This window comes from Pyrgilauda ruficollis, unplaced genomic scaffold, assembly GCF_017590135.1.
Source record: "Pyrgilauda ruficollis isolate IOZ18807 unplaced genomic scaffold, ASM1759013v1 scaffold12, whole genome shotgun sequence".
In the NCBI taxonomy this organism is placed as follows: domain Eukaryota; kingdom Metazoa; phylum Chordata; class Aves; order Passeriformes; family Passeridae; genus Pyrgilauda; species Pyrgilauda ruficollis.
The window spans coordinates 7,895,148-7,907,535 of record NW_024510321.1 but is presented as its reverse complement, the minus strand read 5'-3'; the positions used below and the strand labels follow the sequence as shown (position 1 = coordinate 7,907,535).

The window sequence follows — 12,388 nt, the reverse complement described above, 5'->3', positions numbered from 1 at the left end:
AAGTTTGTTCAGTGTATTTCTTTATTCTTTTTTTTTTTTCATTTTTTTAAGAGTAACCAAGCAAACATTTCAAATAAATGAACACACTAATAAATTTTATTAGTGAACACACTGTTATTTTTGAATTAGTTATTAATAAATGAAGCAGTGATCAAATCAAGGTCACAATGGAAATTGAAGCAGTAAATCAATGAGTTAATAATAATGTTGTCTTAATCAATGTATCATCCTCAGATGTACACAGCAGGAAATCATTTATTGAGGCTGACATGAGCACAAATTGCTTTTCATTATTCTTGCATCAGAAGACTCAGTCAGGTAGTTGTTTTGTTTTGCTACAGCCACAGCTCAGCTATTCACCTTTCAACCAAAATGAATCTGCTGCAATAGCCAGAGCAATTTAGTGCATTTTTCTTTTCAGTCCTGGTTGCAGAGGTGTGGCCTGGAGCAGGAAGCTTAATAATGAATGAAGCACAGCAGCTGAACTGGTCTTTAGTAAAAGACTTTGCTTTTTTCTTAAATATGAGTTAAAATGAATACAATTAGTTGCTTGGCTGACTGCAACTGAGGTTTTGCCTTATTGCCTCCTCCCTTGAGCATCATCACTGCTGGAATGGTCTTGTGCCAGACAGGCATTACACAGGGAACTGGGTTCTGTGCCTTCATATAGAATTCATTCATATGAATGTAATGAAATTCCCCTTGAAAATGTCAGATCAGTACCAGCAGTGGATGGAAAGTTTTCAGAGCAAGCTGTTTAAGGACTGCTCTATTGTAAGATGGCCATAGATTGATAAATTGCTGTGTTCAGCAGTATCTGTTTGTCAGAGGTTTGTGTCCCCTCAAATTATGAGCTCACAGGCAGTGAATAAAGCAGCCATATCACACTGCAGAAATTGCAGGGTTTCAGTACCAAAAAATGCTTAAATTATGTTCCTGCTTTCAAGATTGCTGAGAGCACTTCCAGGATCCCTTTTGTTCCACAAACATGGAAATCCTGAGTGAAAAAGTGGCAACTGCAAAAGGGTTGTGGGTAAGCTGGAATGACCAGAGGAAGACACCACTGAATTTCTGCAAGAAATACATGCAGATAATTCTCAGTACCTTAACTCTTTCCAGTAGCTGGGTGATAGTGTACAAGGCACAGGAGTGAGAATTCAGAAAACACTCTGTAATGTTGCTACCTTTTGGCCCAAGGCCAATATTTAAGGCCAGTATTTCAGGGATGTTTTTCCCTAAAAAAGAGAGATTGTTGATGAATTAGATGTGTCTCAGATGTGGTCCCTGCAGAAAAGGGACACACAGTTATTCAGAGTGACAATGTCTGGTTTGCTCACAGTTCCCAGCCTTTTCCTAAACCAATGCTCTGCCAGATAACCATTATGGAATTTTCATTCACAGTCCTCATCCTGACTGTCCTTGACTTCTGTCATGTAACTTTTTCAGCTTCTCTTAGAGACCATTCTTTTGTCTTTGTGAAAAACCTCTTGACAAAATAATGGCCAGCTAATTCTTTTTTTAAGTTTATTTATCATTTGTATATCCCTTTCTGTGGACAGGGGCATGAGCCTCTTTTCTTGTTTCAGTTACAATGGCCCAGTAAGGATTGAACTGCATCAATTGCTGCTGCACACAGAAGGTGCTGGGTTTGTCCAGCTGATAGATTGTAAAAACACCCTCAGAGAAACACAGCTCATTCTGTAACACTGGACACCACTGAGGGACTCAGGGATTTGTTGACTGACATGTGATCCTGCTGGGCAGCTTCTGTCATTGAGGATCAGATCTGAAAGGTCATTTAAATTTATTCCTGTCTTTTAAGAAATTTTAGCGCAAAATCAACAACCTCTGACTCTGGACCTCCTGTGTCTTAAGACATAACCAGTGAAAGAGTGGCACGATCTGGTTTTGTGATGTAAACACACACTTTGCATTTTGAAAGTGTTTCTAATACCAAAAACTGTGGTATGTGCTTTAATGTATGTGTTTTAATTAAAGCACATGGCTGACTCATTTAAATGTCAAAGTCTCAAAAGAGGAACAGAACAGAGCTTCCTGGAATTTGCTTAGAAGTGGTTTATATACACAAAGCTACACAAGGTATTTGGAGAAGAAAACAATTAGGAGCTTCTTTCCCTGGAGGTGTTTTGACAACTTCCTTGTTTTTCCTGTAGCATTTGGTGATGTGGAAGCAGCAGGAGGGGCCATTCCCAGCTCAGTGCATTGACTGTTTTGCATCTATTGGGTGTGACTTGATTATTGTGACTCAATTATTTCTTAAGGAAAGGTCAGCCTTCCTGGTCCCTAGATTTTTGGTTTGAGATTTTTTATTCATCAGGGCTAGAAAGTTGATGTATACATAAGACAGACACACTGACTAATGTACCTTCATCTCAACCAGTAAGAACAGAAAGAGCAATATTTCCTTTTACTTCCAGTGATCACCAGTGAGTTAGACCATGACATATGAAAAGAGTTTTAAATTAAATTGAAGCTTCTTGGGAGTATCACTTATTTTAGGACTTAATAGAAGCTTCATGAAAGTTTTGGGAATCAGTTTCCTGAATTCAGACTAAATAATTTATTCTAAACCATGTTTTAGGCACCTGCTCCCGAATCTTGCTATTAATTGCTTTCCCAAGTAACAGGCTAGCAGTATTCCAGGCATGGTTTTAAATGCCAACTTACATTTCAATGAAAACTCCCCAGGTTTTTTTGGTAAAATATATATAATACTAATTTAGGTGTTTGTACAGCAACCAATAAAAATTCCAGGACCTCTCTGGAGATGGTCACCTGTGCAGATTGATACTTCATTTTGTTAATATTCAGCATCAATCAAAACTTACTAGAATGTCTGTGAAAATATAATTACAAATGAAAATTCATTTCACAGCAGTACTAATTTAAAAGGGGCCTTCTCATCCTTGCTTTGGCTGCTCATTAGTTTTCCAGATCAATAAGCACATAAGAATTGAATCAAACACCTTATTTTGGCAGGATCTGATTTTTTTTTTTTTTTTTAAGATTTAAGTACTTTTCTCCTAAAATCCATTCTGTCAAGCATCAACATAAAGCACATTTTCATAGCTAATTTTTGGGCAAAATAAGATAATGTTTCCACAGTACATGGATTTTCAGAGCTGTCTTAGGAGGCTAAAACAGTGCACTTCTGTCTCAATCAAGCATTGACCTTAGGGTAAGAAGCTCTTTTTGAAGATGGCTTATGTACATAATATATTGTGACTTTCAGATGCTTATGCTCAAGACAGTTCTGGGAAGTTATCCCCTGATTTTATGAGGTAAAGGCGAGTAAAGTACAGGGCTTGATGAATGGCATACATGTGTAGAATATTATTATTTATTGTGTGGGATAAGCTAGAGGAAGAAGTGTTTTAAACACCTGCAAGGAAGAATGAGATTGCTCTTTGTGGCTCAGCTGTGCTGACCTCCCATGAGATGCAAGAGTCTTTGGAGACTCTGGAGATGTGAGGAGGAGGATGGAGGGAAGCTGTAAAACTGCTCTGGGTGGAAGCATACGCCAGACTTAGACACCCTCCCAGCCTCCATATTTGGAAGAAAAAATGCATTATCCTTAGCCAGAAATGATCCCAGGTAGCAGAACCCAAAATTTACCTGCTTTGGCTCAAGGGCTTAACCAAAACTTTGGGGTCTTACAAAGTTCTTTTAGCAAAGAGGAGATACTGGAGATAATGGTGTTCCCTTGACAGCTTCAACTGTTAATCAGGAATGCTAAAACTCCTGTCCCCTTAAACCCAACAGAAATAAAACAGCCAAAATAAAACAGATGGAGACACAGCCTTCCTTCTGTGGAAACCAATTGGTCCAGAAGAATTGCAGCTTTTTTGTGCTGAGCTCTGACCTGCCTGGACAGCAGCCAGCCCAGCCCCGAAGGCGCGTAGCCGTGTTTGCCGAGCAGGCGTGGGGAGGATGCCCCCTCCCTGGGCACCCCTGTCAGCCTGCCATGTGCCTTCCCAGAGCTCCACACCCTGCCCTGGCAGGAGCTATCCCACTGACCTTTCAGCTCAGACTATGCTCCTGCTGTTCTTCTTGGTGCCTGCTCTCTTAATCTCCTTGGTTTTTTGGGCTGCTCTTCAAAAAAGCCCCGTGGATGCACCTCCACACACACATCACTCCATGAACACAGCAGAGCTGTGGCACTTCCCTGGCTTCAGAGGGAACCACGTGCTCTCTTACTACCTCCTTCCAGGACAGGCAAGTTTCTCTAAAGTTCAGTCTAATGCTTAAAATTATAACAGTATTAACGAGAGAGCTCATGGGGCTGTTCTGCCCCTGCCTGCAGCGTGTTCTCTCTTGCTGTGTACACTTTGTCCTGAGCACAGGGAAAGAGCCCCAGGAGCTCCAACAAAAGGTAACCAAGGTGCAAGAAAAGGGATAAAAAATGAAATGGGTGAAAAAAACAACATTATTAATATTATATTTTCTTTTGTTCCAGTGCGGTGTTTACCTGGACAAATTTATTGGTCGTTGTAGTTGAGCTGGATGGATCTGAGCAAGAAGCTTTGGACCTTGTTCCTTTGGTCACCAACGTGGTCCTGGAGGAACACTATCTGATTGTAGGGGTGGTGGTGGTTGTGGACATTGGTGTAATTCCTATCAACTCCCGTGGAGAGAAACAACGTATGCACCTACGAGATGGATTTTTGGCAGACCAGCTAGATCCCATCTATGTGGCCTACAACATGTAGTCTTGTACCTTAAAGCTTCCATAGACTTTACTATAGATGTATAAAATTTTTTTGTGTCCACTAAAAAAAGTGTGCAGATAAGATACTGACACTCATCAGAATGGAACTGTTTCTATTACGACTTTTCAAAGCAGTCACGATTGGCAGGAAATATAATGTGAAATGTTTTCTTTTACCACTAAATTTTAGAAAAGAAGGACTATGGGGTAAGGCCCTTCAGTGTGTTGGAAAAGCCCATTTTAAACTTTTTTTTTTTTTTTGCTTATCGGACAATACTGCTTTTTGAGTAAATGTGGCTTTGTATTTTACATTAAGTAAGTTGAAGTAGATTTTTTTTTTATTCTGCCCTCCAAATGGATTCTTTTAAAACAATTTGCATACTAATACAAATAGTTGTTTCCTTCATTTGTTTTAATATGTCATAAAAGGCTGATGAATACAGATCCATTACTAACTTAAGCCATTTTAGATCCCACATCTTAGGAAAATACGTAGTGGTACGAGGAGAAAACCCAAAGTAGCACCTTTCAATTAGAAATTTTGCAGCTTTCTGTCAGAGATGCTGAAAGCCCAAAGGCCAAAGAGCCTTTGCTGTTAGCGTTAGAATGGAAGAAATTTATAAATAAGGTGTATTTCGGCAATGAGCTTGCAAATATCTTTGTACTAAACTAAAAAGATAAAATAAGTTAACTACTTCTTCTGTAATTATGTACAAAACGTTTAATTTATTTTGATCTCTTTAGAAGTATAAAAGAGAAGAAACATTCAAGAATATTAAATTCTTGAAATGTTTGCTAATATAAAAAACAAAGTGTTGTATTATCTTGAGTGGATAGTATCACATCAAATATATATATATGAAATATAAATTCACTAATGACAAAAGATTTTAAAGTTTAAAATGCAGTACTTGTCACTTGCATGGTGTCTCCCACTGTAGATAATCAAATGTTACTCACAAATTTTTTGGAAAAAGAAAAAAAGCAATCCTGGATTGCTAAGTATCCCTGTCGAAAAGAATCCTCTAGATACCAGCAAGTGGAATTATTGCTGCCTTTAAGGCAGTGAATGAATTTAAGACTAAAAATGCACTACAATAATTTTCTTTTCTTTGCCATGGAGGCAACAATAAATATTCGTGCTGGCATGTGCATACACTTGTTAGACTTAGAAAAGGCAGGTTGAGGAATAGCACTGTTGTCTAGCTGCAGAACTTTGTTGCACAATTTTTTTCATTGTTTTAGTTGGTGTTTTTACTGCTATAAGGAAAAGTTTTGGGGTTTTTTGCACAGAGTTATCAATTTGCCTCTCAGCTAGGACACGTAGCTCGGTGGCCAACGCTTCCAGTTTACATTTACAGGAAACGATTGTTCCGATGGTCTTTAATTTATTCCTTAAGGGAGAGGAGCGAACAGTCACTACCACCCTTTGGCACGGATCGTGCATCTGCTAACTAGTCCCTGAACGCATTAAAACATCAGAGGAACCCATCTGCCTGGTTAAGGAGCCGAGGAGTCCCGTGGTCTCCAGCCCGAGGCCATCACGGGAGAAGAGTAGGAAAACATGCATCACAGCTGCCTTCATTTTACTACCTTCGGAGAAAAGAGGGGTTTGATTCCCCAGTTCTGTTGTCTTCCCTGCCCCCCATGCCCCCTTTTTTAAACCCTTCCCGTTCCTTCATGTGGTTGTAACTGAATTGACCTGTTTGTGATCAAGAGTGGGATTTACCAGCTGCAGTCCAAGAATGCTTTTCTTATTTGTCCCAAATGACGTTCATGTGCTGGCTCTCATTACCGGATATGCATGACTAAGATTGTTGCAGGGCAAATGTTATCATGTTTATATCACGTATAAGGGAGTCTCAATGCTGGGTGTTAAAAATCTTTTTAAAAGGTAGGGACGTTTTAGTCTGCATGTACAGTACAGAGCATCTCGCCACGTCAGACGCGTTTTCTTTCAGGCCATCTTTTCCGCCCTCACTGTCCTGTGAATAGCCCTATTCCTGCTCTGCAGACCAATCCCATACTTTGTCAAATTCATTTTCTGCTCCCTAAAAAGAATAAAATCTGTTCTTAATGGCAAGTTGTTGTAAGGTTTCAGACAAGATGTTGATTGATTACAAACATAATTGCAGTGTGTGAACTAACTTGTGAAGTCCTGCTATCGCTGATCTCAGTACTGCAAAACAAATCTCGCTGTCGTTCAAAGCATCACTTTAACCTTCACGAAGTCAACTTTGCATTTGTAGAGATTAAAAGAACTGCAATGCAGTTGTGAAACGCAGTTAATAACAGCTCTCTTCTGCAACCTGTCATCTGTGGTTGTTAAATCCTGAGTTAAGAGAAATGATAAACTGAGTTTCTGGTTTTGTTGTGCAAGCAAAAGGAAGGAAACATTTAAGCACCATCAGACTGAGCAATAAAGAAGGATTGTTCTGTATTAGAAACTGTACTGTAGATAAACCATTCATGAGAATGTATAAAATGTTTGTCTTGTGACCTTGTGCTTTTGGAGTCAGACAAAACCATGTAATCAACTCGATGCACATGCACAAAAAGAGAGGGTACACAATGAACATTTAAACACAAAACTAATCAAACAGGAGCAGATTCCTCATGGTGCTTGTTTATTATATATATTTAATCCTGCTTGACACTTTACCCAAGGGAAGACTGTCCCTTTTATCAGTTGAATGTTAGCAGCGTTATTTCATAGAGTGTGGTGACTGGTTAGAGAAATTCATGTAACTCAGCCAATCACAGATTCAAACAAAAATTTTTATGTGCAAAGGACAGCAACCTTCTTGTATGTTAAACCACCAGTACGCTTTGTACATCTGTGATAACGCCTGTTTTATATTCAAATGAACAAATAAAAGCTTTTATTTTTGTTGCTCTGAAAATATCAGTTTCTTAATTAGTCATCTAAAATGGAGCTTCCGAGAGCTGTGGATGCTCAGTGGAGGAACATGGAGAGCTATACTGTAATTTTATTTTGTTTACCTCTCTTGTTGCATAATTTATTAGTACAAATCATTATACTTTTAACAATGTTTAAATACTGGTGTGGGCATTTATTGCTGAAAGACTTTCATATGGCAACAAATGTTTTTTGTGAAATGTTTTTTTAATTCTTTTTAATATATTCAAATATACTGTTCACATTTTTGCTGAAAGTGTAAAGATTATTGTAAGCTTGGTAACATTTTGTGAGAAGCAATAACAAGCATTAGTACTGTAAAACTCCTCAAATTTGTCACTTATCACTTTTGTTGCAAGGTCTTGCTACTGACATGCTGCTAATCAGTCACCTAAGGAAGTTACTGCCCCAGGTTTTACAGCTCTGATGGAGCTTTCTGCCAGTGGAAGTTCATGGGTTACAGCTTGGTCACTCACACACGTGGGGCCAGAACCTCCCTATGGGTTCAGCAGCCTTGGGCCATGGAAATGTCATCTTGGAAATGTGATCTGCCCCTTTCCATTGGCTTTTTCCAGAAAGATCTTGATTTCAGAGCTGGCTCCCAGCTGCTGAGTACCAGCATTCCCAGAGAAGAGGTTTGGACCCAGCTCTCATTCTCCAAATGCGATTTCAAGGGGTGAAATTCTCAGTCCTCCTGTCTTTGGAGTCCTATCTGGGAAATTCAGGGTGTAAAATCCCATCTCTGATGGCTCAGATTTCAGGTTGCTTATCACAAGAGGTAGGGGCAGTTTGTGTGTGGATCCACAATTGCCCTGAGCAGAGAGAGATCCAAAAATTGTGGGAAGGAGAAAGCAAGTTAGAGACGGCAGAAGGAAGAGGATGGCAGAACAGTTCCTGATTCAATTTTACAAACTGTTTCATTAAAGCAATAAGGGGATTGATTATTATGTTAATGTGATTAAGGTTTTTAAAATGTTAAAATATTTCAATTCCACATTTTAAAAATTATTTTGGTGAAAGGTGGCTATAACACTGCAAAGCTGGTGGGAAATCTCAACCAAAAAAAAATTGTAGGGTTAGAAGAATCATGCACGATAAGAACAGCATAATTTCTTCATTATCACATTGATACTAAGAATGTAAGAATTGGAAAAAAGTCTGATAAAAGACAATACAGCTTTCTTTTTCTGGCTTTCAACATAAAGATTTGTTTTATGCACTGTTATTATCAAGGGAGGGAGGGGCGTTCACAGAGATCAACAACAAATTCTCACAAGTTGCCTTGTGAGCAAAGCTGAGCTTGGGGGAGTTTTGAGCTCTCTCCAGTGCAGGTTCTCACAGTCCCTGCTGGGCCACAGACCCCTCTGCATCCCTGGAGAGGCAATTCCAGCTGTGGCTCTTGCCTGGCCACACTCCTGGTTTGAGGGGGATGGCAGTGGGGGAGAGGTGCAGCCTACAAGAGTCATCCCAAGGGGATGGACCCCTCTGTCCCCAGGGCAAGAGCTAACCCTGATTTTGAATCTTTTGTTTCTTTTTTAAAATTTTTTTTAATTGGAAGTTTTTGCTTTAAAGCTGAGATTTGAAGGGAAAAAATAAAAAAAAAAGTTTTTGCTTTAAAGCTGACATTTGAAGAGAAAAAAGGAAAAAAAGCAACCAAATTCTACATTGTGAAAGTAGAAATTAATCATTTTTTTGGAGGATAAAATATAAAATATTGTTAATTTTTTCCTTAAACATAAATGTGTGTTATTTTTTACATCGTAAAAGTAGAAATTAATCCTTTTTTTTGGAGGATAAAATATAAAATATTGTTAATTTTTTCCTTAAACATAAATGTGTGTTATTTTTTTTACATCTGGAGTGCTCCATTTGGCATCCTACCTTCCCAAAAGCCCTCACTCACCTTACCATGATTTAGGGTTCTCCTTTTCATGGTTTTTCTCTTTTCTTTTGAGGGGTATCACTTTAAAACTGATACAAAAACCCGCTCAAGGTTTGCCTTGTGCTGCACCTGGCTGAGATCAGCATCTCTGAAATTGCTGCTCCCCCTTTCCTACACAGCAGACCAGGACGAGGCCATCTCTGCACCCTCTGGCACCATCCTGGCACTGGGAGCTGCCTGGCATTTCAGATTCACTCAGGTTCACTGAGCAGGTCATGCTGCATCATGCCAGCCAAAGTCACTGCTCCTTACTTCTTTCTGGTCTGCACAAACAAGATTTCTCCAAAGGCACTGTTGTTTTCTCTCTGATCCCCATGGGGAAAAAAAATCTCTTTCTCAGGGATCCCACAACACATAATAATAATAATAATAATAATAATAATAATAATAATAATAATTTTAATTACTGCAAAATATTCTATGACAATGAGCAGTTAATGGTGGATCCTAAAGGCACAAAGCTGATCTTGTTTTAATTTTGTGCTTTAGAATGTGGAGAGTGGCTGGAGGAAGGGACAAAGCTGATGGAATCTCCACTGGGAGTGGCTTCCAAATGTGACTGGCAGCACATGGGAGAGGCTTGGAGATGCCAGGAAAGGCACCAAGATAAGAGCTGTCCTGAGCTATCAGTGGAGGAAGCCATAAATGGAGGGCAGTTTTAGGAAGAGCGTTTGGTGTAGAAGGGGAGGCCAGCAAAAAGAAGATTGTGCATATGGAAGTAAAGATCAAGCAGCTGAGACTATCTAACCCTGTGGCATCAGGCACCCAACTTTAGGGGCCTGCATTTTAATTTTCTCACCTAGGGGAGTGCATTTCAATCAGGAAGCTCCAGATGCTGGGACACACCTCACTGCTCTTAGCGCCAGGGACTGGAGGCTTGGATGAGCTTCCCCTGCTGAATTCAGCCAGGGGCTCTGCAGTAAGACTCAAGAGAGGAGGTGTATGGAGGTAGCAGGACAGACATGTGCAAGGCATGGACAGAGTTTATCCCAACCCCAGTGGTCTGGGAAACTAAAAAACAACCAGGTCTGAATCAGGTAAGTGGCAGGACTGAAGAACAGAAACCCTGGAGAAGACAGGAGCAGGAAAAGCAGATGCAGGCAAGAAGAAAATAATGTTTCCATGAAGCCCGGTCAGAAGGTGAGTATGGCACGGGCAGCATTCACAGAGCAGCAGGAGACACGAATTTGAGCCAACAACTGCCCAAAGGAGATAAGTGGCTGAGGAGGGACAAAGAAATTAAACTTTCCATTGCAGACGCACACGCTCATTAGCATTTCTAGGATGCCTCTCAAACATTTGGGTTTGGATACTTTCCTGGAATCCACAGGAGTATTTTTTTTTTTTTTTTTTTTTTTTTTTTTTTTTTTTTTTTTTTTCTCTAACCAAAAAAAATGGGAGTTTTTTTTTTTTTTTTTTTTTTTTTTTCATTCTCTCCTAACCATAAGTAGCTGAGAGCTGGGGTGGGGCTACACCCTCGTGTGGCTTTGCAGGGTCCCTGCATGGCTCAGTCCCGGCTGGCTGCTGCAGGGGCAGGGATGGACTTGCACAGCCTGAAAATGCCTCTGGCTGCCAGGGCAGACACTGGGCATCCACCATGGAAACCCACAGCCTATCCTGCCATTCCAGGGTGTAGGGCCACAAAAACTGAATGTGAATGTTTAGTTCTTCTCTCACAGTTCTTTGGTTAGCAAAGAGAAAGAAGTGTGGTCTCAGCTATAATTAATTTTTTCCTTCAGTGAAGGGAAGTGTTTCTTCATCTTGGAGCAAAACCTTTTTACAGTACAAGAGGCTTTTAACTACTGTTTTAAGCCATAATAAAATTACTGTTGGAGATCACTCAGTTATGAAAATTTTCTAACAAACCCCATTTTCATTTTCTTAAATGAAAACTTCCATTAAAAATTCCTGTTTCCAGTGGAGCACCTAACATGGCCATAGCCTTGCTGCCAAACTGGTGTGACTGCATCTTGTTCTGCCTGCATCAGCCACATGTGCTGTCTTTGCACTTACAACTACCAGCACCATTTATTTCTCCAGCATGATAAAGCCAGTGCATCTGCAGGAGGGACACAAACTCAGGATGCAGCCTGTCATTTTGGGATGTGGCAAAGTCCCATTTTGGTTTGGAAATGCTGAGCCACAGGAAGAATAATAATTAGGTCTGTAATGGTACAGGCAACTCCAGACACTGCTTTTCTTCACCAAATGGTGAAGTAGCAGTAGTTGGGAGAGGTGGAAACACTCCCTCTGCCCAGGGAGGTCTGGAGCAGGATCACAACTGGGAGAAAAAATTCAAATTCTGAACAAGCTGTTAAGAGAAGCCCATAAAATAGGTTCTGTCTCTGCAGATGATTCTGTACAGTACTTCCATGAGCCTTTGGGTAAAGAGAAAGGCTCTGGGAGTGGATGCAGTACCAGGAGCAGAGGCTGAGTCTGGGCTGTGCCAGGCTATGGAGGAGCTTGGGAGGCCTCTGGCCTTCAGGCTTGAGCTCCTGCTGCTCTCTCCTGGAAGGGCCTCTCCCTGTGACAATTGTCCATTGCTTTCCAAGGGAGGCTCCTGCATCAGGAGAAGCCCGAGGTGGCTCAGAGCTTCTCAGTGTTTGTGACATTTCAGGGCAGATCCTGTCCCTGCAGCAATCCCTGCTGTGTGAGCTGCCTCCTGTTCCCCTTCCTGGCCCCGAAATCCCAATGCCACCCCCCTGACTGAGGGAGAGGATCTCCGGGACTTGGGGGCATTGCCCCCACCCAAATTTGTCAAGAGAGGCAGCAGAAACACCCCTGGGAAGGGCTGGGC

General features: G+C 40.7%; 1 protein-coding gene across 5 annotated transcripts in view; it reads left to right on the top strand.

Moving 5' to 3' along the window:
- DIP2C (disco interacting protein 2 homolog C) overlaps window positions 1-7,632 on the top strand; it is a 309,238-nt gene extending 301,606 nt beyond the window's left edge. For all 5 annotated transcript variants that reach the window (XM_041487089.1, XM_041487097.1, XM_041487079.1 and 2 more), the window contains one exon: window positions 4,478-7,632. In XM_041487089.1, coding sequence (XP_041343023.1) covers window positions 4,478-4,730 — 253 coding nt within the window. In that variant the 3' untranslated portion in view covers window positions 4,731-7,632. The remainder of the gene's footprint in view (window positions 1-4,477) is intronic.
- Window positions 7,633-12,388: the final 4,756 nt, after the last annotated feature.